Here is a 27,847-nt window from a genome sequence, read left to right as displayed (position 1 = left end):
GTTGTGCATTATCGCTTGAAAAATTATCACTTGCAAGAAGGGTCGGAGGGCTCGTGGGTTGGCAAAACATGAGTCACCATGCTGCAGGCGCACTTGTTTATGAGTGTCTAGGGTAGAATAGAGTTTATCTTACTATCAGCAAGGTGTAGCGTCCGTTGCGATGGTAAGCTATTGATGATGGTTCCGCAATATTAATATGCGTAGGGATTATCTGCAATCTGATACGAACGGGTTCTTTAAATGTTTTTGGAAACTCAAGATGGAAATTCCTATTTTCAACGAACGCGCTCAAAAGTAGTTAGCACAACTAGAACTAGTTTGTGATGGAGAGGCGCGCCTGAGCGCTATAGTTTTATGCAAATAAGCCAATCTGTGAAACATTCATGGTAGCATGAATTCAACACAAAGATTATGAAAGTCGTTGCTGATTAAGGACAAAGTCACAGTGAACCCAACAAAAGATGCATATATTTGTGAACAGTTTATAAGTTTTTCTTTAACCCAAATCAAACAAAATCGTTAATTGCATGCATTTTGATTTTGCGTACACGCACACTTTGTGTACAGTTTTTATTAAGAGAATGGTACAGATAAAATTAGTCCTGGTTTACATTAAATAATCATAAATAATCGCTCTACCTAGGCATCTATACATACTAACTGCGGCCACTACATGCTCTATACATCCGTACGATTGCTACCTGTTGTGCTGGTCTATCATCCTCTTGCATAATTTAAACCAAATCGTTCCCGCCATGTTGCTCTAGGCTTTGTAATCGATGCGCGAAACCAGTCGGTGCCAAACGGTTGAGTACGATTTCAAAATACTTTTTGTACCGAAGATACCATATCTTGAAACGATCATGTTGGCGTGACGGTCGCTTTCGTGAGATCGATTATTAAAACGGGGTCGCATCCGGACGCATCGTTACGCATTCAGCTACGTCGTTTCATCGTCATCTAGTGGAGCCTTCGGAACGGCTCCAGAAGAAGAGATGTGTATGTGCAGTATTAGAGGACAGAGAGAGAGAGAGAGAGAGAGAGAGAGAGAGAGAGAGGTGTAATTAAATCATCGATTTAATTGGACACTGTCTCGTCCGTTGATCGTTGAGGGTGGGGGATATTCGTAGCTGAATGTCTATCTAAATGGGATCATCTTGCAGGCACAGGAATACCTATATATAGGCTTGCTGGAAGTATCTCACCGGCATTCTCAAAAAGTGAAAATTATAAAAATGTTGTTCATGTTGTTCAATGCTTCAGTCGCCATGGTGAAATATCACGGCGGGAACGAAACGGCCCAAAAGGTTCGGATGGAGTATTTGCCCCCTATGCAACAGGGATGTGCAGCGAATAAATCGAGCTCAATATAAGCTCTAACTATCGCCAACCGAAGAGGAGGATACTTGCTAGGCGTTTGTACCTAGCAATCGTTGTACACTTCGGCCATAAGCGGATAGAACGGGCAGGCCGTTCTATCACGTACTGACTATGAGGGTAGTGGACCGTAATTTAGGAAAGCTAAAAACTACGAATGCTGGACAGTGCCTTCATTCCGGCGGGCGGGGGAACAGTTACTCCTCTAGTCGACGTACGGGATGTCCGTGATCTTGCCAGCAACGATCACGATATCGTCCACGACGTCGCGCACGAAGAACAGGAACGGTTTGTCGGCGGTGAACTGCTCCTGCTCGTCGTCGATCGTTTTCGCCTCGACAATGTTCGTCGCCGACAGGGCGTTCTCGCTGCTGGAACCTTCGTCGACGCGGATCGACACGTGCTGCACCAGCTCGTCGACGTGGATCTTCTGCTCGGTGGTAATGCCGCTCAGGTCCGCCTTCGAGGTGAACATGGTGATGAGTCCAAGCTGCGGGGAACGAAATTGCGATCACAACTGTGAGCTTTGGAATGCTTGGCCGAGGCTTACCTTTGCCAGTGGCTTCTCAGCACGACTAGTGGTATCGATGCGGAACTTGGGAATGCAGATCTGGACCGGCATTTGCACCAGCGACTTTTGCACGGTGCTGAGGGTATCGGGGTTGAAGTTCTTGATGAGCTCCTTCAGCCCGTCCTTGTTGTTGGGAACCATCAGCAGAAGCGAATAGCGGGAGTTCTGTGGGGAAGATGAAAATGGAACATTAGTACACATTCCGTTGAGTGGATATTGATTCCACGGACTTACATTGTAGGGTAGCTCCAAGAACTTGGCATCCAGCTGTTCATCCTTTCCCACACCAAAGGTACCCTGCGATCGCATCATCATGACTGGTCGTTCGTCCGTGTTGGTAAAGAATTTGCTTTCCTCTGTGCGAAGTTGCTGCGAAGCAGGAAATGGAAATATTGTTACCACAACATATTCTCATGTTATCTCTTATCTTTCGTATCGTTATCTCCCGTACCTGGAATGGCGTAGCCCAGCTGCCCCTATAGTACAGACCGTTGAACAGCAGCATCTTGGATTCGTTGACCTGCTCTTCATCGTCTTGAAGATTCGCCTTTCGTCCAACCAAAGAGTTTCCACTCAGGGCCGACGCTATGTCTCCGGTTAGGAACGATCGGCGAACGTTGAACTGCAATAAAGAACGAGTTTTTCCGTAATTAATAGACACCTCAAACCTTCTCAATTTCCGTATCGTACCTTCCTTCGTGAGCCTTGACTTTCGACCGCTTGCATGACCTCTTGCTCATCGTCCAAACCCAGCTTCTTCAGCGATAGTGACATTTTTTCGGGCTGCTCATCATCGACACGATCGATCGAGTCGGGCGTTTTCTTCACCTTAGCATCGTCAAGGTCAGCGTCGGCCCCCACTTCGTTCATCGCTTCCATCTTCTTTTTCGCCAGCTCTTCCTTGATTTTGGTCGGATCGACGTACTCCTTGTCGTCAATGTTCTTGTCAAACTTTGGGTTTTCATCGTCGATCTCGTCGTACTTGGTACTGATGCCAGTGTCCGTCCGCAGCTCGTCCTCCACCGGTAGGGCCGACTTGATCTTCAGCACCTCGAAGTCAACAATATCCTTGCTGTTGCTATTGTTGCTACCCTGCTCCAGCACGAGGTTGTCACCGTCGGGACCGTTGCTCTCCTCGATGATCTCCTCCTCGACCACCACCGGGTCGAGGGAGGTTTTGGGCTCGTCGAAGTTGTAATCATTCCGCTCGATGTCCCGCACCTCTACGGCGTAGTTTTGCTCCAGCACATCCTTGTACGCCTGCAGCACGCTGTTGTTTTTGTAGATGTAGAACCAGGTTTTGAACTGCGGCTCGTCCGTGGGATTTTGGCCGCTCAAACGCTTGAGCGAAACATCAAACGCTTTGCGAACTGAAAGAGAGGAGGGGATAGAAACGGGCTCTTGTGTTGGAAGAGAAGCCAGCGTGTCACACTTACCCAAATCCCTGTCCGTGGGAAACTTGAACACGTCGTACAGCTCCTTCAGCGTTTGACCTTCCGCCCCTTCGCTGATCATGGCCAGTATCGAGGAAAAGCCGATCGGCGAAAACACGTGGTTGCCGGACGTTTCGGCGGCTCCCTTCAGCAAGCTGCTCGTGATGATGTTAGTCGTGACACCAACCAAACTGCGCGGCTCGCCGCCATCGCGCGAGTAACGCTGCTTCGGCAAAGCGTTACAGGCAGGCGTTACCACGGCGAGCAAGGCGCAAACCACTGCGGACGGGAGAAAGACAATCGAAATGATGCATTAGTCGGGGAGGGGGAGCAACAACAAAAAATGAATCAATTAAACATGAATGATTGCAACGGCTTGCCGCAGGTGAAACTCCATCCCACCTGTTTCGTGCCGCACCCGCTCACGGGAGAGTACTAATTTTGTGATGAGTTTTCCCCCGCGGCAAGGGATTTCCCCAGCGGGAGAATGTTTCGCTTACGTTGCGGCAATTTATGTACGCAACGACATGCTTTCGCACATAATGCGGCTGGCAGTTCCCATCGTATTTTGTCGGAAAATCACATCATAATCAGCTAGTGTAGAATCACGTGCGGGCCGCGTTGCAATGGAGGGTAACCGAATGGCAACCGAAGCCAACATCACTGGGTGTGTTTCGCAGATTGTGGTCATACTTATGAGCGATTTGTACCACCGCACCCAGCTGGATGACAGTTTCCTTTTCACACCCATTTGCTCCCCGGCATCATTATCCAACGGCGACGGCGTTCGCCGGTTTGATTCGTAACTCCCGGGCACCCCCCCCGAACAGCCGGGTGAAAGTCCGGAAACCCGCAATGCCGGCATCATGTTTGGAGTTTTTCCTTCTCTCTCTCCATTTAATATGAATGATACAACCCGATTCGGGGGGAAAAACAATTGAGGGAGAAAAAGAGTCATTACCACACCCAAGCACACACACACATCTCGCCACTGTTGCACGTTTCGGCCGCCAGCCAAATGCAGCGGAACGGATATAAAGGGGCGATATAAAAAAAAATTGAAATAAAGTCACACACCGCACGCAATCTCTTAGCGGGGCAATAAGTGGAGGCTGTATGCGATCAAATTAATTCAAATCGCTCCATCTAAACGCCACACGGAAGAGTTCCAGCTTCGGGGTTTGATTTCTTTTTCTTTGACGCTTCAAAACTGTGGAGAAGAAAATTAGCTCTCGTGTTGTGTTCTGCCACTGCGCTAGAAAGATAATTGAATGTCGTGATGAATTAACAACGGCCTGTAAGAAGCGGGGTGAAGGAAGCTTAGACCGGGTGAGGGGGTAGTCTAACGGACAGATCGCGTTTGGCAGCCGCGTATATAAGTCCCGGTCCCAAATGTGGAAGACGTCGACGGTGATTTATTCATGGGTGCCCCATGAGGCACACAACAAACCGCTGATAACGGCACTCACGGTGGTTAGACTTTCGTGTGAAAGTCGTTGGGTTTTTGGGTTTGGGGAGGGCACTTGGTTGGGAACAGATGTACGCCCTGTAATCGGAGCAAATCAACCGCAGAATGAAGCAAGAATGAGCTAGGAAGGAAAGCCAACAGCTAATCTTTATTTTAGATAACAAGTTCCCAACGCATCCGCCCTTTCTCCGCCGCTCGAAATTGGTTGTGGTACAGTTTTGCTGTCTCAACATTTGTGCCTGACGAATGTGCCCGAAAAGTAGGTGTTAATGATGGCAACCTCCCCTGGCCAGTGCAATCGATCGATCGATCGATTGAAATGCATCCACGGTGGAATTCAGCTTTCGATTGGTGTTCCGATCCGATCGGGCTTGGGATCGATTTCAATTTCGATTAACCGCGCGGTGAAAGTCCGTGTGAGCATGATTGACTAACCGTTTGACAAGGCGAATGTTTAAATGAAAAATGGGAAGCTATTTCCCAGCTGCTGTTGCTGCTAAACGCGAATCAACAACTCAACCACGTGTGGAGTTTGCTGTTTGGTGGTGAAATTGGAAAATACAAGCAGAAAGTGTGTGTGTGTGTGTGTGGTTATTTGGACAGACAAGAGGTCTTTTCTATTTTGCAAGCGACTGCTGTAGTACCGTCCAGAGTCGCGCTCCAATCCAGGAAGCTCATAAATTTTGGGCAAAATAAATGCACCGCTCCAAATACACTCCGCGGGTGGCCCATAAATCTCGACATGGACAAATATTGTGACTTACCAGCCCATCACACCCTCCCTCCCTCCGGAAGGGAAGTTGCTCAATTGAAACAAACAAAACCCCCCGCCGATGCTTTCCAAAAAGGAAAAGGACAAAGGCAAATCCGCCAAGAACAACGGCGGACGGTGCGTGCGAACAGAGTGGTGAAAGCTAACGCGCGGTGATTGAGCTTTGAGTTTTGGTTATTTTGCATTTTGCACTTCTCGTTCCCTTCGTGGTTTTGAATTTTTGGGTTCAATTTTTTTCTTTCACGCTCTCAAGAAGAAGAAAAAGAAGCAAGAGCATCGAGGCAGTGGTGTGAAGCTTTCGGTGACGCATTTCTTTTCACAATTCCGCGCGAACGTCCTTAAAGCAACTAGCAGCGATTGATCGCACGCGGCATGACACCAATTCTCTGGGACAAGAGGTAAAACAATCACCCGGCCCTCTCGCGGCCAGGCAAAACATAGCTTATTTAGTCGTTTTTTTCCGCGAGTGAAAGCTGACTTTGCATTTGGGGGGCGGAAAGGTTCATCACGTGGTTTCTCGCTCCACGCTGCCGCCGCCCGACACGACAGGTCAGTTTGAACTCTGAGAGAGGGGGTTTTTGGGATGCAAAATGGCAAAGCTGCGCAAGTGATCAGTTGCGCTGTACGTGCGCGGAATCGTGATGGTGTGAAAGGTTTATGTGTGTGTGCAATTTACAGTATCCGGGATGGAGAGAGATTGCTTTGTTTGGTGGAATTTATTGGCAGCACGAAAGAACTGTTCCATTTAAGGCTCATTAGTCTAAACATCAGAAGCTAAACCTTGGCTCAGGACATTAATTAGGGACAGTTGTGGCATTGATTTGTGCAAGAAAATGGTTTGCCAATATGAAGCGCAAAGAGCATACAATGGCAATCAATCAGGGTAGGACAGAAATGACGCTGTAAACGACAGAAACATTCAATTAGCGTTACTTTCACTATCAGCAATTTGACACAGCTCAACGATGTCCCCTAGCTGGCAGATACTTTGCCTCGTTAAAACAAGATTAAGCGGCTGTCTTATGGTGTTTTTTTTTGCATTCTCCGTCCATCCAACCGTTAAACGATCGGCCGCGTTATGCCTGATAGATTGTTCGAAAACAGCAGCGAACGACAAAACGCGATTAGGCAACCCGGGTACACGGGTCAATCCCGTGTACTTGGCGGTGCATTTGCATCCCTCTTGCACTTGCGGGCAGGGTTGTTTTGACCACAAACACCACCGCCCACCATACTCCGGCTGCAGCAGGGCCACGGATCATCTCATCTTTCTTGCGCGATCCGAGCCATTTGGTCATGGTCAGACAGGTGCGCAATCGCGATGCCGAACCAACGAACCAACACAACGCCACAACCACGTTCCGATACCGTTCACCACCATGCGCGATTTGCGTTCCGAGTCACGGTTCGGTGGTCACGGTTGAATGCAAGGCGCGGAGATGCCTCCGATGCGCGAGATCGTGGGTGAAGCTGTTTGTTGTGCAAAGCTTCCGTCCCGTGGCCAAGGGTGCGGACCGTTTCGAATTCCACCACCCTCTCTCTTTCTCGAAGACCCCAAAACGGCGGTGGGTGAAGCTTATGATTTTTTGACTTTCCACCGCTGCTGCTTTCCAACCGCGCTGGCCAAGCGTTCCGACCAAATTTGGTTGCATTTCTTTCTACCATCTGGCCGGCCCTCGCGCTCGGAGGCGAGTGGTGGTGGTGATGTGGTGTAAAAACATATGAAAGAATGGCTTTTCCTTCGCCATAGAAAGTGCGGGAAAATTTCATCTATTTAAGCAACCTCCTCCCTCCCCTGCAGCGCTGCTGTGTCATCAGTGAAACCGATCCGGCTGCGATTAAGCCACTCGGAGTGTCATCGGTTTGACCAGGGAAGGCCATTATTTGTTCAAGCGATCGTTTCGATGTCTCCACAGCAGTCGGGAAATTAGAGCATCATTGTTTCACTGTGCAGCGCGTTTTTTCCGAAACCGTTTCCATTCAATTTCGGAACTCCCAACACGCACATTCACCGAAAAACCAACATTGCTTCAATCATGCTAGATCTCCAAAAAAAGCCAAAAAAAGCGACAGCAGCTTCCAAGCAGCTCTTCACTTCACATACTTTCAAACGCTCTCGTTTTCCTCAGCCCACCCCTGCACCACCTGCGTTCATTGCGCTGTCTTCGCCTCCAAAAAAGCGCCCCTAAAATAAGAGCGAAAGTGTGATGAAACGATGATTTAATGCGCTTTTTTCCACCATTGCGCTGTTTAGGTGCGAACCTTACAGCAATGATATAAAAAGGAGGCAGTTTATAATACGACCACTTTGGTTGGTGGTGGCTGTAACGGTGGGCGGGTGGGGGCAGGTGGATTTATGGTATCGGGATTTCGCACGACGACGCACTGTGGCTGGCTTAGCGGCTTTTCCCACAGTGGCGTACTGCTAAAAGTTACAAAACAGCCAAAGGAAAGCAATTGACCAACGATCGGAAAAGCGATCGGGGCGTGGCTTTGGGAGGTTCAGCTGATTGGACCAACCCTCCCCACAAAGCGGGTGATAATTGCACAAAAAACCCCTGTTTGAAATGCGCAGATAAAATGAAGCTATTAAGCGTTAATTGAAAGAAAATCCGCTTTTTTGTGTGTGCAATTCCATTCGGTCAGCTGTTGGTTTTTCATTGTCTTATCGGGCTGGGTTTGTCTGTGGTCGTCTGTGACGTCAGTATGGGTTTGCAGCATAATTACAGTATAATAAATCATGTGCGAAAACAACCTCCGTGCCTGTGAACGGGAATTTTCTTATTAAATTGTAAACATCAATCTGTGCTGCTTGTTGGAAAATTAACAGCCAAGCTCTGTTAACTCTTTCTTCCCCAGTTTTTCTTTGCTCCGCTCAACAATCGAGAACTTTCCCTGCTACGCTGCTGCTCCACGATTAGCTCCAATTGGTGCAACATAACCGACCCTGCCATGTTTCGAACCGGGAAACCCGGGCAACATGTTCGCCCGTTGCTCGAACGAACACTGGTTGCGGCCCTTTAGCGCTGCGCTGGTGTGATGATGATGAAAAAACATGAAAGCTCACTAGCCTTACACACACCTGAGACGTTGCAGGGTACCTCGTTCGGTATCTGTGGCGGAGGCCACCACCCCGAGCTCAATCGAAAACCAGCTGATGGACGGCGCTGGGCTTGCTAACAACGCTGTGTGTGGATGAAGACGCTCTCATTTCCCAACGGCCTGCTGTTGCGCCGCAATGAGGCCGCAGGTGTGTGTGTGTGTGCTAACCAGACGTGTGCTGCTACGAACCGCATCGGACATCAAATCCCGATGGTTATGTTTTATTAGATCAATCAATCCCCACACGATTACGCTTGGTTGGTAAGCTAATTTTTATCCCGTGTGCCGACCAAAGGCTGCCGCTTGCCTTTGTAGTGTACAGGCTCTAGCGAAGATGTCGAAAAGAAGCCCGAGAACATAAGAATGAGGTGCGCACGAAGAGGTGCGCTGAAGAACAACACAACAAACCACTCCCGGAGCACGAGAAATGTAGGTGAAACTCGTAAAAAAACGGCTCCATCAGTCGTACAATTTCTCCTCCTACCAGTCAGCACTGGTTGCGTGTTGTTCTACCCGAAACAACGCCCAAGCCTGGTTGGCTTACCGTTTGGCCCATTTTACCCACCTACCAGGCGGTGTGCAGTGACTTCTCTTGGGATCGGTTTCACGATCAGTTTATTGAACTTCGGAACGGTTCGTCGTCACCAAACGGGGGGTTTTATTTGCGTACGTGTGGGCAGCAGAAGAGGGTGTGCTGCCGCCTGCTGACCTTAATCGATGTTGACTTCTTTGCCAGAAGTTCTCCCGAAGCGATCGTGGCGCGAACTTCTTCCCCCCCTTTAGTTCCGGTAAGGTGGGCAGCGGTTGTTGCTGCTACTTGAGAGACAGTGTACCGTTGCGGGCCCGATGTTTGTGTCTTTTGACGACCATGACCCATTAAATCGAGGTCCACTCGATCGTGATCGCGCGTCAATTACTGCGAGGCGGGTGGGTTACGCTTACTTCCTCGCTTGGGCAGGTTCGGGGTACACTAGCTATGCGGCTATGTGTGTCAAACTATCGGTGGACAGTTGTTCCTTTCGCCTCCGGCGGGGCAATTTAACGAGGTGTTAGACCTTCGCGCGAAGGATACCAGTGTTTTCAAACGGGTGATGATGCGTTAAAATATTCAATATTGTTAACAAGCAAATGGACGTAGTTGGTGTCGTCTTCCGGTACGGTGGTACGAGCGACCAGGAAAAGCTGCCTCGAGCATGAATGCACTGTGTACATGCAAGGTTAAAGGCGAAGACAAGGCGACGTCTACGTGATCGTGATCTAGAAAACCAATATTTTGGTGAATGTATCATGGCCCAGTCAGTCTCATCAAAACGTCCCTATAATTTGGAAGTTCTGCGGTATAATTTTCACTGCTCTATTTGGTTGGTTAATTTCTGTTTACCCTGCTCATCCAACCGATCTGTGGCACATTATGATGCATCAAAACATAACGAGTTGTTTTATCTAAAAGCGTCCGCTGTGTTTTGGGAGATTTTCAATTTCCATCACACCCAGGAACCCCAAAACACAGGAAGTGATGCCGGGCAGCGACTTGCAAGAATGCGACCCACAGGAAGACCGTTCGGTTATGCACCGTTACTTTCGTTAATTAGTGCTCGAACGATCAGCGGGTCGAAAAAAGAAAGAAGAAAAGGGAATTTATATTTAAACGCCAAACGGGAGACAACTCCAAAAGAAACCGGGTTGACCAGAACTTCATCGTGGCGGGGGGACCTGATGGGATAGGTGGTGGTGGTGGTCGTGAATTGACAAATTAGCACATCCGTTGCCCGGGTTTTTGCTAGTCCCGATCGCGGCTGTGAATTGCAGTCTCCGTCCCAGCATTTGGACAGCCGATGCTAAAGCCCCGTTTAACGGAGTGTAATCAGCGCCGAGGGGATAATCCATTCTCTTGAGCTGGCCATCGTCGCGCTTTTTTTATGGTCCAATCGAGACCCACCGATTTGATCGGGGGGGTCGCGCGGAGATGCTTTCGAGATTGTGCCAAGAGCGGGCCGTTTATTTCTTTCCCAATGTCCGTTCGGCTTGGGCTATTGACCCGCTTTGCCCGTGGTGGTTCTTCGTGGGCCAACTTCTGTCCAAACGCAAATGGGAGCAAAGATGAATGTGCCCACATTGTGCAGCCCACCGGAGGTTGTGTGGTGCCGTTTTATCTCGCTCTCTCTCTCCCACTATGTGTGCCTTAAGATCGCGTTCTGTGCTGCCAGTGGCACAGCATCCCATGGAGCCCTTTGCTTCCGATCCTATGCTCCCCGCACATACATGCAAACAGGTTCTGTGCGAACGACGCGTTGAAATGGACACACAAATGGACAACAAACCGACGAAAAAAGCAAGAACTTGTTCAATAAGCTTAACCCAACCCTATATGTTCAGCTGAGAAAACACCACCCGCAAAGGTTTGCCACCGCAGCCGGAGATTAAACGGGCAGGATTCTCTATTCGATTTGCGCAGATCGGGGCAGAAAGCAGCCACAGGGCAGAGTGGTAACCCACACCGAACTCCGGCCGGCATATAATGGACGGGGCAAGAGTACAGTTATAATTGCGGATTCCCGGACCGCCGCATCTTGTCGGCATCTACCGCGCCCGCCAGCGACACGACACATTATCTCACATGCAATCGAGACGGCACGCGGGAGCATCATGCACAAACGCGAAGTGGAACACGCAAACGGTGGAAGGACGTTTCGACGACTCTCTGGACACACTGGGAAGACCTTTTTGAAAGTAGGGGAAGGGCGATACATAAAGATCGGTGATCGGCAGGCGGTGTATGCAACCGAAACGGAATCCCGCCGTAATTGGAGATAGCTTTATTGAGCGAACAGGGCAGCACACTTTAGGTAGCGACCGCGGAGGACGGGCTGATCCCAAGGTTCTGGAAGTATTGGAAAGTCTTGCCATCGATGGGGGTGTTGAATTTGGCCATCAGATCATCTACGCTCTGCTGTAGATCGGGATGAGCCTTCACGTCCACCAGGCTGGGCATGGCGTGTGCCAGCTGTGACAGACGGTACACATACTCGGGATCTTGAACGAGCGTACCGTTCTCAGCCGTAAGTGATTGCAGAAGCAAATCGATCGAACTAAGCCGCAGCTCATCGCTGGGAAGTTGGGCGATAAAGTTGACAATGTTGGGAAGCGTATCGGCACCGGGTTTGGAACCATCGGGCAGTTTAAACAAACGCTGCCTCAGAGTGGCAAAGTGGTCCGGGAAGTGTCTTGCGATAGACACGAGCGTGGCGAAGGAATTCTTGTACAGATTGTCACGTAGCTGCACCACTTGGTCGTTCAGCAGGTTCTCACGGTTTTCCAGCTCCGGATTGACCACAGTGGCCAGCTCGACCGCGTGAAGCGTCTCGAGCATTGGGCTCTTGGACGACTGCACTAACTGGCCGATCAGGTCGTACACACTACGCTGCTTCTTGTGCATCGGCAACGCCCAGGCGTACTTCAGCAGTTCCTCGACGTTGGCAGGCTGGAAATAATTGTCCAGCTTTACGTTGCCATCCATTTCCATAAAGCTGTAGAAAACGGCCCGTTCGGTTCGACCCGATGCAAGCGTGCTGCGGTAGACTTCCTTCTGTAACGGTTCCAGCGCTTTCCAGGCGTCTAGCACCTGCCGTTTAACTTCCTCCTCCAGCTTGGCTAGATCGGCTTTCATTGGTTCGAACAGCGTCTTAAAATTGGCCATAGCTGCATCAATCTTCGACACCACGTCCTTTCCGCCCAACGATCCCGCGGGAGAAGCGGGATTCAGGCTTCTCCACCTAATACAGGTAAGCGGCACTAGATTGTACTGGTCCGCTTGGACCTTGTTTTCGCAATACTTGTTGAGGGGACATTTTTCCTGCTGCGACACTGATAGCCATCCCTTGACCGAGTCTAGCAAGCGACCCACTTTCAATCCACAGATCTCCTTCTCCGGTTTCGGAGCTTCTTCACCAACGACAACGTGCAGTTGCGCCGAAAGGGATATGAGCAAGATAAGCACAGCACTTAAGCCACGACACATTGTAACTTGGAGCCGATTGATTTTATGGGAAAATGGTAAACGCATCGATGGTGCGCAGGACTTTATACTATCGGTCGAATATTGGTTCAGTTGCAAGATATCCCACAACGTGTTTGCAGACCCTTCAACAAGATTAATTATATTGGAAGAAGTTGTTCTCTGAGAATCTTCGCGTCGTTACACAAGCAATCATGATAACATCATCATCAGAGGCAATCTCCTCTCATCTCCGGGTCCGGATTGCCGAACGAAACAAGAGACGCGTTAACAACCTGCACCTACTCACTCCACTCAATTATCAGGAGGTAATTTAATTTGCAAAAAATGAAAGTAACTTACGTATTGTTATCGAATTTCCGGAGGTCATTGTTGCTGCTGCCCTCGGGAGGGGTATGTTACTTTATTTCACCAACGGTCACAAACGGTAGCCACAACACCACTCCGGACGGAAGTATAAACAACCGACAACTTTCTTCTTTCCACGTTCAATGTCCGGTCGGGGCGACCTCTGGCATCGGGCGTGCCCGCGAGCGCAGCTGAGAGGAGGGCGCGAGTATATTTATTTTAAATGCCACACACAATGTTTAATGTGGTGTACGCAAGTAACCCGCACCGCAGCAGAACTTTCTCCACATGCGTGGTTGTCCGTGTGATCGATGTACAAAGCTCTTCAATTAACACCAATTTCCCCTGCTTCAGCACTGTAGTTCACTGTTTGTTTTTTTATGTTTTAGATGTTGTTCTCACTTATTGCTGCTCACTTGCTGGTAGGAAAATAGACGCGCACACAAACTCGCACGGCTGTTCCTGCAGGATGGCTCGCGATCCCGGCAACGTTACACAATGGACTGTTACCTAACGGCGGGCGGGAATCGAGTTTTATACACCGCGACCGTTCCCGAACAGGTCCGCCTGGACGCTGCCCAGGTGTCGGGCTCTCCTGGTTCGCGCAACTCCCTCTCGCGCGTGGTTCTGCGGGAACCGCGAGCAGCGCGAAAGGATGAGATGAGATATGAGGGATGAGCTCCAAAGGGGCGCACACATCGAAAACCGTCCGCCGAGCGCGCCCAGCGACGCAGTTGGACTGTGCCGGGGTGCGATCGTTCGCTGCTGGCACGCCGGCGTTCACTTCGGCGTTGCAGTCCCGACCCCGACCATCCAACCTACCCCTTCCACGGCTGTGGCACGGCGAGTTGCGTGCAGCCGAAGTGAGCATTATTCTCTCGGCAAACGGCTTTCTTCGCAGCACTACCGCACCGAGCAAACGGTACCCGAAACACGAAAGCGAAGAAAACGGTGAGCGAGAGTAGCAAACAAACGTACGTGTGGTACCGTGATCGCGATCACCATCGAAAGCTGCACCACAACGAAAGCTTTGGGGTGGAAAGCTTCTCTTTCTTTTTTTTTGGAGTAGCGTAAGATGTAAAAGGGATGATAGAATGACTTGCTGAAAGAATGCCTATTCTGGGCTGGGGTCATCCGAGGGAGAGTTGCCGTTGGGTCGGTCGATCGATCTTTTCGGAAGATCACCTCAGAAAAAATATAGGTCAACTTGGGTCCGATATCTTCTGCTTAACGAAGGGAACGAAAAAATCAGCGGTAAATTAAAAACGTTGTTGACGCTGCCTGCTCGCCTTCCTGCCGCGCTTCGAGCATGCAATTGCGTCTCAATAACAGGTTTGTGGGTGTTTTTTGCATGCACAAACACACAAAGCATGTCCCGGTTTAATATCTGGGAGAATGATTATCGAAAAAAAGGGCTCTAGCATCAGCACAATGTAGGCAAATTGGGCAACTCTTTCTTGTGTCGTATGTCGCTTCCCCGTTCAACGTTGGTACAGTGTAATTAAAAACAATCTGTTGCCCAAGTTGTGCCTAAAACGGCAAACAAACTGGATTAACAACAACAAAATCACTAAACCATTTGTCACCGCTAATTGACGGACTGGGAACTATGATGGGAACCTGATATAGAATTGGACAACGCCGCAACTTTTCGAGCAAACTTTGTAACCCTCAATCACTGAGCAAAGCTCGCACAAGAATGCGAACCTCAAATCAACCGTTATGCCCTTTCGACTGTTTGTGTGGCGTACGAAATGAAACGTGCCCCGGGCAGCTCGGCACTAACTATAACCACTCGTCGACATTGTTGCTATTATTTCGTCGTGCGTTCGCAAACGTAAACGCATCGAAGGGTAAATAAACATTGCCCGTCGGTCACTCGAACGCAGGGTGGATGGCCATGTGGCACTGCAGTTAAGCAGTTGATGTGGAAAGATCCGTAAATGTGTATGTCGGATGTGTGTCGGAGTGCAGAAAAAAATCTCCTAAAGCAAGCTTTCTTTTCATAATCTGCCGATTGATAAAATTTTTCTTTAATCATCTTTCAAAAATGCCTTACTTTCAAACTTTCCTCCCTTCTAAAATCTTACTTTACTGATTCCTGGTCATAAATATAGTGTACTGTGTTTTCGATTTTATTATCCTTCTTGGCGCGGCACGTTTGCTTGCATGCATCACTACTAAATGGTACTGCGTGGTGGCTGAAAGACAACAAATGACAAAACGAGCGCTGCGATGCTAGAAAGAATCCTACCAAAGAAGCGTGTTGCCTTTCCAGTCCATTCGACCACCATCGAAAGCCATTTGTTTGCAGTGGTTCATCACTGACACAGTACAATTTAATACGATTTCCCTCAAGGAAGCGCCATTTTGCATTGCGCAGGCTCTGTATAGCATAAAATCTATCGAACTAAATGAAAACAATTAAAATAGAAGAAAAAAGAAAGAATGTTCTTCCCTATCTGCGCCTCGAATCGGATCATCCTCGTCTAGTTGTCCACGCTGGAGAGCCAAATATGGTTAAGAAATGAGAAGAAAAGCTTAAGCCTAAAAACACGAAACAAGACAACTGTTGCCTAACGCTTATGAAAATATGTTCTGTTGAGCCGAACGACATTCGTCAGTCGGCGGGAGAGGAAACTTGGCGGCTGGTGCTTGCTTACGGTCGCGCTGGAAACGGGGGTAGAACTTGCCCATTGTCAATCTACGTTTTCTCCTCCTTTTCCTTGTTGTAGCGCTCCAGCTCCTTGAGGAATTGTGCTTTCGGTTTCATCACATTCGGCCGGTCGCCACGGCAGTTCGGGCAGAACCAGCGTCCCTTCGGTTTCGAGATTAGCGAAACGCAGCTGAAGTGGAACCACTCGATCGGGCAGAGATCATTATCACAGAGGATCATTTCGCCGAATGAAATCTGAAAAGTAAAGGAAAGTAGGTTAGTTAATAATATTGAACCAATGTGTGGAGTGTTGTTAAATTCTTCCTTCCCCCTTCCAAATGACGTACCTGATCACACAGACAGTAAGTCGGCTCGTCCGGATCGATCGTTTCTTCGGCCGCCGGCGTATCTTCCCGAGCTTCCCTCGTGGCCTGAGATCCACGGCCGCCCGTTTTGCGCTTTTTCTTCTTGCCCGAGTTCGCACCACCGGCACCACTGCCACTGCCCGTGTGATTGCCACTTCCGGTGCCCTTCTTGCCGCTGCCTTGGTTGGAACTGTTTAGCTGAGAGCTGCTGCTGCCGGTACCACCTGCACCGCCATTGCCGCCATTGCCATTACCACCGTTGCCGCTGCTTCCAGAGCCAGAACTCGAACTGTTTGCACCACCGTTTCCACCGTTGCCGCTCTTGGCACCGCTCCCGCCCAGCGTTGAGCTTTGCGCTTGGCCGGATCCGGACCCGCTTAAACTATTATGGCTGCCTCCCGATGCACTCGCCCCTCCGTTGCCTCCACTACCATTGCCTCCGCTGCCCGATTCCTGCTTAATGCCACCGCCAACGTTCGTTCCGCCGCTGCCACCGGAGATTGCAATACTGCCCGACTGACCGCCGTTACCACCCGATCCGCTGCCGGAACTGCCACCCGACCCAACGGATCCCCCGACGCCGCTTCCACTGCCACCAATAACGTCCTCGATCGGGTCCACATCCATCGCACTAACGCCACACATCGAGTTGGGCGTGTTGGAACCGTTGGCCGAGCCACCCGTCTGCTCGTTGCGCGTCCGCCGGGCCCTTTTAGAGCTGCGCTCATTGCTCAGTGAACCGCTGCCGTTGTTTCCACCGTACATTCCGGAACCATTACCACCGCCGAGTGTGCTTCCGACACCGTTACCGCTCGTGCCGTTGGCCGTGTGCATGATATGCGAGTTGGAACCGATTCCTCCGTTGCCACCGTTGCCACCGGAACTGCCATAACCGCCGGAGCCGTTCGATCCGCCGGCCGTTCCATTGCCCGTCACTCCGTACTGTCCCGGCCCGTTGCTCGAGCCATTACCACCGGCAGCACCGACCAAACTAGTGCCATTGACGTCCCGACCGCCATCGAGCGTCTTATCGTCGCGAGCATAATCCAGCCGCACGAAGAACTCGTTGCCAAGATTGACGAAATCCTGATCTAGCTGGCGTGTTTTGTGATCGATCAGGTCCTGCAGCTGCTGGATGATTTGAAGCTTTTCGTCACCCAACTCCTGCGCTGCGATGAGACTCTTCTGTATCCGGGAGGTGACCCGCTTCAGCGTGTTGCTCTGCTCTGTTGAAGCCGTCGTGCCCGTGCCTGTAGTCGACGGAGCGGCGGTCTCAGTTGTGCTGCCTTTCGTGGCTCCGGATGACGCAGTCGCAGCCTGCGCTTGATTGAGGCTCCATTGCTCGTAGTAACTGTTCACGTCCCGCAGATGGCTCCGGTAGAGGACATCGATCTCGCGAATACGGGACAGATGCCGCTGCACCTCGTCCGGCAGGTTTTCGACCGAATCGAGATAGTTTTCGACGTAGTTCGTCGAGTAGTGGGCTTCCACCGTGACCGCGCCGACGTTTATCATGGTGCCGCGGAAAGTAGACCACGGTCGGGGCCTGGAGAAGGAGGGCGTTTTGTTTTGTCAACTTTCGGACCTAAGTGGCCACAGGTTTTTCGATTTTCAGTACACACACGCTATCAACCTAACCTTACGCGAGCATTCCCCCTAATGGGACTACATCGTCTTTGCCGTGTGTTCGTCTGGAGTGAAAAGAACACACCGGAAATGTTACGATCAGCCGAATCAGAGGGTACAAATCGTTCCACGACCGAGTTATGCACGGGTAAAGTTTCTTTTTGCACAAAGCGCCGAGATGCGAACAGGTTATTTTCCCTCTGGACGCGTGTTTTGCCGCAAGAAATACGAATGAAATGCACCAGCCCGACGTTTCACAGCTTTGGGCAAACGTTCGATACTCACGATTCACGACTGTGCGACGTGTGCAACGTTTTCGCAGGAAAAGAAACCAGATTTTCCGCTTTTGGCCAAGTTTGTTTTTGATTCGTAAATATATGCTTTGAAAAATGGCGACGATGCACGAAAGTGTGACAGTGGGAGTGTAGCGGTCAATTTACAAATGACATTTGATGGAACGGAATTTTTAATTGTTTAAAATTTATTCAGTATTTTAATTTTATACCTAAATCCAGCACATGTAATGTAAATGTTAGAACAATTTACGGGTCAGCATCGCTTTACATTATTTTTCCTTTTAAAATAGCATGTTTTGTTTTGGAAGTACCAAAAGCGGCAGTATAAGCGAGAACAATGAACCGCCGTCAAATGTATCTGGTCAAAATATGATTTGATAGAAAAATAAACATCTTTTGAGCCATTTATTCCGGGAAATATTGCTTATGGAAACACATTTCATCATCAAAGAATGAAATTAGATGGAATAAAGCAATGTGCTGATTTCCAGAACGAGGTAAATTCTGGGGCATCAGCACTGTCAAAATAAATTTCCCCATCGTTTGACATGTCCGTTCGTCAGATGACATAACCTGCTCATGTCGAGCGTACGTTCCCTTCAGCTCTCAATTTCAGTTCCCGTCGGTTACAACGCCGGACACGCTCGTCGTTCTCTCTCACTTAATTTGAAACCGTTCTCGTGCTCGGAGGTGTTTTGTTTACGCTCGTGCTAAAACATATTTCTATTTCGTTACCCGCGTGTGCTTTCCAAACCAGATTTGCAAAACCACAGCCTCGATCGATCGGTGCTATCCTACAGAAAAAGGATACCCAGTGCGTAAAGTGTTTTTTTTTTCTCTCTCGTGAATTTCGTCCCATCACGCGCGTCGTCCAGTTGTGAAATCCGTGCGATCTGTCACGCGCGAGCCGTTAATTTTGCAACGATTTGAAACTTACCAAACAAACCAGCCACATACCACCATTTGTCTGTCCGCATTGTATCGTGTTTGTGCGATATAGCGAAACAGAGCCATCGTTTGATAGTGTCCGTGTGTGCGCGATTTCCTTGTTTGTGGTTCCGGTCAAACTCGTCAACGGGCAGTAGCAGCAGCATCAACATGACTTCGACAAACTTCACGGTCGGATTTGGCGAAAACTCCAAGGCTTCTAGCAAGTAAGTTCAGAATCCTGTCTACCGGTTTCGGAGCGTCCGGGCGCGTTGCCACTTGGCCGGTTTAGCTGTGTGTTTGCTTTCCTGCTGCAGAGGCGGCGGCGGCGGCTGTTTTAGCTTCTCTTGCGCCGGCTCTTTCTTGTCAGATTCGCTCTGCTTTTGGAGCTTGAGCTGCTGAAGCCCCACGCCGGCAACGACAAACAAAGGTCGACGCGCTCTCGCGCCGCAGGACAGGATTGTTCTATCGTTCCCATTCCTGGGGGGCTGACGGCGGGGCTGATTCTTTGCTCTGGGCTCTGGGAGTCGTCTCTTGTACGATCGCGTTTACCGTCATCATCTGGCCGGGGTTGGGTTTGTGGCGGCAGCACAGCAGACGAGCGAAACAGAAGCATCGTCAAATGGGAATAGAGAGCAGTGGTCTCTGCAGTGGTGAAACAGATTGCTGCGATGTACAAAAAGAATGCAAAGGTCATCGCGATCATGACGTACTTTTGAAGGGGGGAAAAGGTTCTTCTCTTTGTAACCCTTTAAGTACGGGTCCGTCAGCCATCTAATGCCTCGTTTCCCAATTGAGCGTAATGCCCATTTTTGGGAGAGGATCGAAAACATGAAAATCATCGTTTAGTCATTAATGAAAATGCTCAAAAACGAGCGTTTTAATGTTTAATTGGTGATGTGAACATAGAAGATGTAAATTATAAACGAAGATCTTCATTATTCAATTTAAAGCTGTATCAATTAGTCCAATTACTGTAAAATACATTAAAAGTTCATAAAACCGACTTCAAACGATGCATAATTTGATTTACAACGTCGCCGTATCACATCGAAGCATCTTGGCCTGGTGGCCGCACGTTCTGATTGTAATTCCGAACCCATAAACCGCTAGCCGTAATGCAAACGAGCGTGCTACTGAGGATAAATTAATCTTGGCACCATAAAATTGTTCACAATAGCGTGAATTAAATGGTACTAAAGATTGTATCAAGGTGGACCGACGAACCGACCGCCAGCCAGCTACCGATTGGCACACGTTAGTCCGGTCGCTAATGCTAATATGTCCACCGCATACCTACAAGTCGGAGGAATCCTTCCACTGGCTAGGGGGGGGACACGCCACTCCCTGTTCTGGTGAGAGACACTTCAAGAACAACAACTGGAGCATGGAGCGAGAGATACCAGAACCCTTCCAGTGCGTACAAAAATGCCTCAAATTTTTCACCGTACAGCAAATGGCATGCGAGAACTAGCCAGTCGGCTTGTTGTGTGCTGGAGTCTTTTTCTTGAACGAACGATCCCGAGACACATCAGGTGATTGTCTGTTCCCGCAGCTCGCTTCTATGTAAAGATCATCGCTCGTTAGTCGAGAGGAGCAAACAAATTGTTCTGTGGTATTTGGCTGTAGAGTTCCTCCCTCGAGTGGGTTCGGAATGTGAATCCCGCCGATCGGTTGTTAGGCTCGTTTCCTGCCCATCAGAAATATGCCACCATATCGGTGGTTTGTGAAGGGTGTACGAGATAATGGGAAGAAATGGACCTTTATATGCACACACCGGTCAGATGAATTTTATTGTTTGGCGGGCTGCTCCCTTTTGGCTCCCGTAACGGCTCGTCAATCTTTATGGTGGGCTGTAGGTTCTTAGTCAGCGCTCCCAGCGCTCGATTTGGTGGCGCTCAAGTGTACGTTGCTTTTCCGGCATCTCCGGAGTTTAGCACAACCGCAGGCAGGCTACAAACACACACCTTCATGCCGGTTTCGCCCAGGTGGCTGGTGGTTGGTTGCATTTATAAATTTTGCAAACGCAAGCAAGCAAGTTGGCCCGGCGCACACGACACACCGACCGTGTGGGCGCTGCACCTTCCCATAAAGCGAAAGCTTTCAATAATTACAAATCCCCAACATCTTAACTCACTCACACGATCGCACGAGATCGCTTTGGGCGATTGAACCTTCCATTTCTAACGGCGACCGCAATGTGGTGTAAGCCGGTTTTGTTTTGCTTTGCCTACCATTTGCGAGCGTTCTACGTAGGCACAGCGATTAAAACTAGGCAGCAAGCACACCCGCGTGGCGTCTAGTTAGGCACAAGGGGCTAGGAGAACGATTCCGCATGCTTGTTGGGACCGTATTATTATGAGTTACCTACGGTCCGTGGGCAAATTGCTCTTGGTTCTAGTCTCTTTTTTTGCCCTGTATTTGCGGAAATCTTAGCTTACACACGCAGCTCAAGATCGGAACACTTTTTCGGTAATGGGGTTTCGGTTTTTGGCCAATCTACATCTGCTTTAACCCGCAGCTCTTGTGTAGAAGAACGGACTTGTCTTCGCTTTGTTCCCATATAGGTTAGCGCTATTGTAGAATCCATTCCGGCTCAAGGTTACACCGTACAACAATATACCGCGCCAAATTCGGTCGCAGGTCGACCGGCAGCAACTTGTAAAGGAGCGATTTTATGGTGTTTTTTGTTTTTTTTGGAGGAAATAATGCACCCGTTTCGCACTCCATATAAAACGATGGTTTTGTAATTATAATCACATCTCTCACGACACTTCTCGCTTGTCGTCTGTCTGTTGCTTTATCTTCACGCTGCCGCAGCTGCATTCTCCATCGCGACATAATCTCCCGTTCAATCACATTTCCATAATGACGAGCGGCAGCACACGAACACTCCCTTGATGTCTTTGTTTCTACTGCACGGATCTGCTTTGCAATATTGCTGCCGCATCGTAAACTGATCGCTTTCTTTGACAACTTCACCGGAGATGCGAAGCGACGCGTGATGAAGGCGTGAGGCATGAACGCGGCGTCAATTTTCATAGCTCCACGGCGCACAGTATGTTCCCTTTTCTTATTCAGGGATGAAAAAAGCAATTGCACTTTGGTTTGGTGGTTTGAAGGAAAAAAAATGAAGCAAACAGACATTGGCGTTCGTTCGAGAGCTGATGAGTCATGGATGCCGCCGCCTTGTTGTGTGCAGGAAATGATGTGATGAACGAACAGTCTTGAACTGTTTGCTCTCCCTCCTTTGAGGAACCATTTCGATCCTCGATTGAGTTTCATTCATGTGCATCCTATCGAGAGGGAAATAATTTTTATTTATTATTTGTTTCAGTGCTATTCATCACTGTGGAAAGATTCAAGTGAATCGTAGAATTGTAGAGGTCGAAGAAACAGCGAGTGATTTTGTTGGTACCATTGGGGCTGTGTTGAATAGAATTTATTTAGTGTGTTTGATTCTCTTACTCGTACATTCAAACATGGAAAAACATCAACTTATTTGTCTGGTTGATAGTTCACATAAAGTCGAATAACGAACTGTACAGTAAAACATACTTCAGTGAACTTTAATCTGCTTTTGAAAGCTAAACTTATAACAACCCGCAAGGGGGATGTGGTTTAGGATTAATAATTCCTTCTTTCTCCATGGTAATCCGATACCACATGAAATACATTTATTTCTTTTCGTCTGGTCAATAATTGTTCTAATGGGCTGGACATCTGGTGGAACCGAACTGACCATTTGTTGGAAGTGAATCACACCATTAGACTTCTCCATATTGTCCCTATGAAAGCCTTAAGTGGATGCTTTTATCAAAGGGCAAGTGACGTGTGTTGTGTATGGTGTAACCTTCACGGACGAAGGGCGATTTGGTCAATGTAGAATCGCTAATTGATTTTTTCTGGAACTGGGTTTGGCTGTTGGAAATTATCTTTTCCCAAAAATTTTTCATGTTTTCGGTAAAAATGTTTTAGAGTTTTAATCCCAACACTTAAACAGTCCCTCCGGCGATAGATAAATGACGATTCCTCAACCCCCTCAAAACCATTCTTTCTCACTTTTGAACAAATTCATTCAGGTGACACACCTAAAAGTATGACAAAGGAAAGAAATGAAAAAAGAACGCAACAATCCTACACGATTACAGAAACCCGTTTAGACACACTAGACTTTCGGTTTTCATCGCGTCCAAAACTGGGAACGAGGTTGCGCGTCCCACAGGAAGATGAAATGTGTGTCCCTTTTGTTGCCTTTGTCCCAGACGGAGGAGTCATCTTTGTCGTTGAGCGCGATGAGTTATGGTTTCAAGATCGTCTGTGATCGTCCTGTCCGTGCCGGCCGTGTGTGTTTGTGCTCTGCATACCGATGATGATGATGATGATGGTGATTGCTGTGAGTAAGGCCAATCGAACCACATTACCACGCACAGCACACGGCTCCGAAAGGAAGAAAATGTAGACGAGAGTCGCCCAAGGATGGTTGCGGTTGGGTGCTGTGTGCGTAAATGCATTTAATATGGCTTTAATGGTGCTGCGTAAGATCATCGAATAGAGTGTTTAAACTGGTCGAGAATAACGTTTTTCCGATGAAGCAAACGGTCTTACTTTGTCGGTGGGATTATGTTACAATCCTGTAAAGTAGTATTTCTCCCACATCCCACCAAGTCTCCAAGCACTTCGTTCCCCGTTTGGAGGTTTGAATAATTACTCTGCGAATTGTCGGCACGCTCTACCGCCGGATATCATCGTGCACTCTTTGAATCCTTCTTGCGATAGTGATTGTTCGCTATGCCATTCGATCGAGACAGCTCATAATTCATTCTACAGCCGGCCAGGAACACGGACACCGGACTCTGACCTTTCATCTTCATCGGCGGCACGACAGGGCTCGGCACGGGGGAAAGATGTATGCCGAGTTGGGCGGCTATGATTGGCACTGGGATGAAAAAGTGTTGCAAAAAAAAAGAAGTACACACATTGACAGGCCAATGTCATTGGAAAATCGAGGCTTGCAATTGCAAGAGTGATTGGCACGCCGGTGCTAAGTGGGAGTCGAATTTTGCTGCAAGCAGTTTTATTGAAAGCCAAGAGGAGGAAGAGCAATGGCTGACAACAGCGTTTGCAACACTGTATTGCGGCCCGTTTCAGCACACTCATGAAAAATGTAGCTCTAGATTTGACGTAATGGATGCCCGCGGTTGGTGATGGTGCTTTACACGCCGTCGAGTTGTTCCAAACTCCAAAAGGAACAGAAAAAGCCGTGTGAAAGCACCTGATAAGCTGTGGCGTGTCCATTTGTCGCGTTTAAAGTGTATCATCAACGCTCGACTTTATGAGTGTGCTTTATGGCGCGAAAGATAAATCAAATGCGATGAACGATGTTTTGTTTTGATGTATGAGGTGATGACTAAAATGGCACATTTCCTAATTGGCGATGTGTAGGATAACGTTAGCACAAAGCATAGTGCTCCTCGACCCACCTCCGGGAAGCACTAATGAAGAAGTCCGATGGGTGGATGGGGTTTTGTGTTCATGTCTTCCATTGAAAAGCGACCCAACGAGCGTGAAATCGTGTGCTTTGTCAATAAAAATCTTAAAATAATACTCCACAAACGCACATCAGCCCGAGAAGCAAAGCGCGTTTAGACGCGTTGGTGAACAAGAAGGGGGCACGAAGCAACAACAAGACATGATCTTTAAGAGAGCGAAAGATAGCAAACAGAGGGACATGGGTGAGCGGGGTTACAGGAGAGGGAGAGTGCCACACTTGAAAATGGCAAACAAGAACCTACATCGCAGACAGGAAATAGCAATGGGGGTAGCCCCTTCCTTCTCAGTGAGTCATCCCATGAGTGTCTTCCGGATTCGGCTGAAACAAACTGTAGCAATTGCGTTGGAATATCCCCTGATGAGTGTTGATCTATGGATTTATTTATATGTGTAGGGTTTACAGGTCCATTGCACACTGCTTTTCGAGAACTAATGTTTTAATTGTGTGCATGACATGGAAACAGAAGATAGTTTGTAGATCTGTTAAGAGATTTGAGTAACATTTGAATAATTCGATTGATTGCTCTCCTGTTTTACACAAGTGTCCCAAAAACCCTGCCGTTTCTCGAACGGCACCCGAAACAGCTGGACCATGTTTTCTTTTTTTGCACAGTTCTTTGCGGCTTGCTCTGGTCCCTTTTGGCAACTTTGGAGTGTTGCAGATGTTTGTGCTGATTAGCACTCGTCCGTACTGTGCCATTTGCGTCTGCTGATCGCACTTTCTAGCACCCGCTGTGGTGTGTGTGTGTGTGTGTGTGTGTGTGTGTGTGTGTGTGTGTGTTTTTCGTCTTTCAATTGGGGGTTCAAAAGTGAAGATATGTGTCGAACATGGAATCTGCAGCCAAATCTGTTCCAAATAGGTATCGATCGAATGGTCAGCCGGGCTCGGGAACGTTGTCCATTGGCGCGTGTGGAGCATTGAAAGAGTTTGCCAACGCTTTTAAAAATCGATTATCGTTTAAGCATCACGGCGAGCAACGACGGCGGCCAGGGCAAGAGAGGCAGGCCAGAGTGTGTGGGATTGGTGGTGGGACGTTGATAGAGGCAAGCTGGTATGCTAAATGAATTAAAGAAGAACAGCAACAGCAGAGAATAAAACAGAACACAACAGCGTCAACGTCAACCCGCGCACACTCTTGTCGATGTATCGCCGGCTCTTGCCGGTTAGTGGGCCTCGTTTGGTGTGAAGAGGAGAAGGTGAAATCGTATGCTGCTTCACGTTGTTCCGTTTTTTTGCCTGCTCTGCTCTTTGGCTGTGTGCTGGTGTTTAACATAAAGCATAGACATAGGTCCTACGAAGCTGTTAGGCACTAACATAAAATAGAAGAGGGAGAAAAAACTCATTTCTGAAGCCCCTCTTTTTCGTGGGTGGCAAAAAACGACTGCACACCACAATCCTCCAATGGTTTCCAATGGTTTGGTATGGCTAGACTAGTGCGCTCAGGTCGATATGGGAGGAAAACGAAATGGAAGAAGGGCACTAAAAATTGATTTTAGACTACCGTCCGTCTAGTTGGTGGAGGACGGGACGGATCCTAAAGCGAGACGGACCTGTCTTCCGGACGTGTGATCCGTTGGGATTCGAGATAGGAGCTGGGCGGACTGACCATCGTCTGTCCAGTGTTGCCACCCGCTAACGGTACATGAGGGGAAAATCCAAATAGGTTCGGAGTGTCGAGGTGCTGGTTCCAAAATCAGTTCCCGACACCTTTCACGGAGTTCAAAGTCAGAGTCAAGGGTACTTTTTCTCCGGTGTGGGGTTCCAGTCCGAGAGCATCCCATTGGGTAAGCTGTCGATTGGCGGCAGTAATTGTACTCCTGGTACCGATTGACTAGACGTTGCATTTAACGGTTAGGAGCAACGATGTGTCCGCCCAATCAATCCATTGCTTTTTTGTCTACATTCAACTGATTGTAGAGAGTAGTGTGGTACTCGTTGGAAGTGTGTGATCGTGCTTCCATGTTCAAGGACAGCTCTGGTGACCGAGACGACCAAGAAGTCTCCGCTCGAGGTCGACTCCCGACCAATTCCCAAAAGAGTGTTGGAGATGTATTTTTTTTTTTTTGTTTTGGCAAAATCTATATTCTCCTTATCCACTTCGTCGTGAATCTCAAGAGACACCAATCGGTGTGTGTGGACGCGTGTAAGGCCAGCTTGTGGGATGCAGAGGTGTATGTTTGACATAAAATTTAAATACCAAATTAGAAAGAGAGCGAGAGAGGGGGACCAGTTCCCAAGAAGACGACGAAATATGGAGCACACTGCGACGACGGTAGCACAGTCCTCGTCGGGTATTATTTGGCAACAATCAATTGACCGGTATAGTGAGATAACTATAACTTGTATTTCGGCTCGTTCCCAATCGATTCAAATTAGACTCTAGTGTGGCTAACGAACACCGCCACAGTCTCGAGAAGAACCCGCACATTTTTCAAAAGCGACAAGCCGCTGTTTATTTGTGGAATGTGAAATCTTGTGACTATGATTAAGTCGTCGGTGGGTGCCGACGATCCCGTGCTGTCCCTCTTCCTGTTCCGGAATGTGACGCCAAGCCATTAAGGGGGCCGGAGAAACCCATTCACACACTTACACAAACTTTCTTGTGACGGCATTGTGGTATCAAGTGCGATAGGAGAATGCAGCTAACAAGAGGCAACAGCGGTCAAGTTTGGAGTAGATGTTTCGACAAATATTGACCAATGGAACCAACGCCACGGGCACGGGCCACACTCTCATCTCTCAACAGGTCGCTCGGGCGAAATCTCTACTTGGACATTACGGTCCGAGTCAGCCGGCTCTCGATGCTGACAACTTGGAAGCATGCTTGAGGATGGGGAGGTTTGTGGCCTGAATGTTGTGTTGCTGGTCGCCAGCAGATGCAGGTCACAGTGGGAACAATTTCTCTACCTTTGCTTGCTTCGTTCTTCCATCGCGTTCCATCAAGATAATTGAGTTTGCTCGGGGCTCAGCGGTTGAGGTCGTCTCCGCACCTGAGTGGACCAGAGAAGCTCTCCAGCGAGATAATGGTTAATGGTTAATTTCTTCGTGTCATTCTGTGGAATCATCTTGGTGGGAAAATTGGTGTCATCGGTAGCCGCAGAATTAACATCGGCTAAAAGTAAACAATAGCATTTATATCCGGTATTTTAAGCCACTCAGGGTACAAATAGCTCCGTAAAGCCTTCCGGAAGCTAGCAGTTACAAAGTATAAAATGCTCATTCTACAAATAATTATCGCTTAACAGGCCGCAGATTAAATTGTTTCTGACATCGGGGGACGACATCTCGCTGTCCTGGAAACGCGATCGGGGTACGATCATGGTACGATCGCGCTTGA

The 27,847-nt window shown here is 48.7% G+C and overlaps 4 protein-coding genes across 5 annotated transcripts in view; 1 reads left to right on the top strand and 3 right to left on the bottom strand.

Moving 5' to 3' along the window:
* Positions 1 to 532: 532 nt before the first annotated feature.
* Positions 533 to 18,148, bottom strand: LOC121603633 (serine protease inhibitor A3K). Of its 2 annotated transcripts, none has more exons than XM_041932668.1 (7): positions 18,019 to 18,148; positions 3,385 to 3,660; positions 2,639 to 3,318; positions 2,400 to 2,570; positions 2,183 to 2,317; positions 1,928 to 2,113; positions 533 to 1,867 (listed from the first exon to the last, which is right to left on the bottom strand). In XM_041932668.1, the coding sequence occupies exons 2-7, from the start codon at positions 3,461 to 3,463 to the stop codon at positions 1,583 to 1,585; spliced, it is 1,536 nt and encodes a 511-aa protein (XP_041788602.1). In that variant the 5' UTR covers positions 3,464 to 3,660; positions 18,019 to 18,148; the 3' UTR covers positions 533 to 1,582. The 2 variants fall into 2 exon arrangements, with proteins under 2 accessions (XP_041788602.1, XP_041788601.1); XM_041932667.1 differs by lacking the exon at positions 18,019 to 18,148 and adding an exon at positions 13,081 to 13,832.
* On the bottom strand, positions 11,485 to 12,890 carry LOC121603639. Its single transcript, XM_041932674.1, has one exon. The coding sequence runs from the start codon at positions 12,784 to 12,786 to the stop codon at positions 11,566 to 11,568; it is 1,221 nt and encodes a 406-aa protein (XP_041788608.1). The 5' UTR covers positions 12,787 to 12,890; the 3' UTR covers positions 11,485 to 11,565.
* LOC121603634 (keratin, type I cytoskeletal 9) lies at positions 15,089 to 18,025 on the bottom strand. Its single transcript, XM_041932669.1, has 2 exons — positions 16,090 to 18,025; positions 15,089 to 15,997 (listed from the first exon to the last, which is right to left on the bottom strand). The coding sequence occupies exons 1-2, from the start codon at positions 17,620 to 17,622 to the stop codon at positions 15,791 to 15,793; spliced, it is 1,740 nt and encodes a 579-aa protein (XP_041788603.1). The 5' UTR covers positions 17,623 to 18,025; the 3' UTR covers positions 15,089 to 15,790.
* A 496-nt stretch (positions 18,149 to 18,644) lies between the features above and the next one.
* The window catches only part of LOC121603640 (microtubule-associated protein Jupiter), a 109,173-nt gene continuing 99,970 nt past the window's right edge, over positions 18,645 to 27,847 (top strand). Inside the window, exon 1 of the mRNA XM_041932681.1 lies at positions 18,645 to 19,183. Coding sequence (XP_041788615.1) covers positions 19,128 to 19,183 — 56 coding nt within the window. The 5' untranslated portion in view covers positions 18,645 to 19,127. The remainder of the gene's footprint in view (positions 19,184 to 27,847) is intronic.

Source organism: Anopheles merus, chromosome 2R, assembly GCF_017562075.2.
Source record: "Anopheles merus strain MAF chromosome 2R, AmerM5.1, whole genome shotgun sequence".
Lineage (NCBI taxonomy): Eukaryota > Metazoa > Arthropoda > Insecta > Diptera > Culicidae > Anopheles > Anopheles merus.
Note: the sequence above shows the minus strand (reverse complement) of the source record. Positions and strands in the feature narration are given on the sequence as shown.

Excerpts from the sequence above, each read along its gene's own strand:
- LOC121603639 (XM_041932674.1), bottom strand. The coding sequence starts at position 12,786 with ATGCGTTTACCATTTTCCCATAAAATCAATCGGCTCCAAGTTACAATG.
- LOC121603633 (XM_041932667.1), bottom strand. The coding sequence starts at position 13,108 with ATGACCTCCGGAAATTCGATAACAATAC. Across the intron at positions 3,661-13,080 it reads CGGAAATTCGATAACAATAC|TGGTTTGCGCCTTGCTCGCC; the intron begins GTAAGTTACTTT and ends TCCCGTCCGCAG. Across the intron at positions 2,114-2,182 it reads TCTTGGAGCTACCCTACAAT|AACTCCCGCTATTCGCTTCT; the intron begins GTAAGTCCGTGG and ends TCTTCCCCACAG.
- LOC121603634 (XM_041932669.1), bottom strand. The coding sequence starts at position 17,622 with ATGATAAACGTCGGCGCGGTCACGGTGGAAGCCCACTACTCGACGAAC. Across the intron at positions 15,998-16,089 it reads CTTACTGTCTGTGTGATCAG|ATTTCATTCGGCGAAATGAT; the intron begins GTACGTCATTTG and ends TTTACTTTTCAG.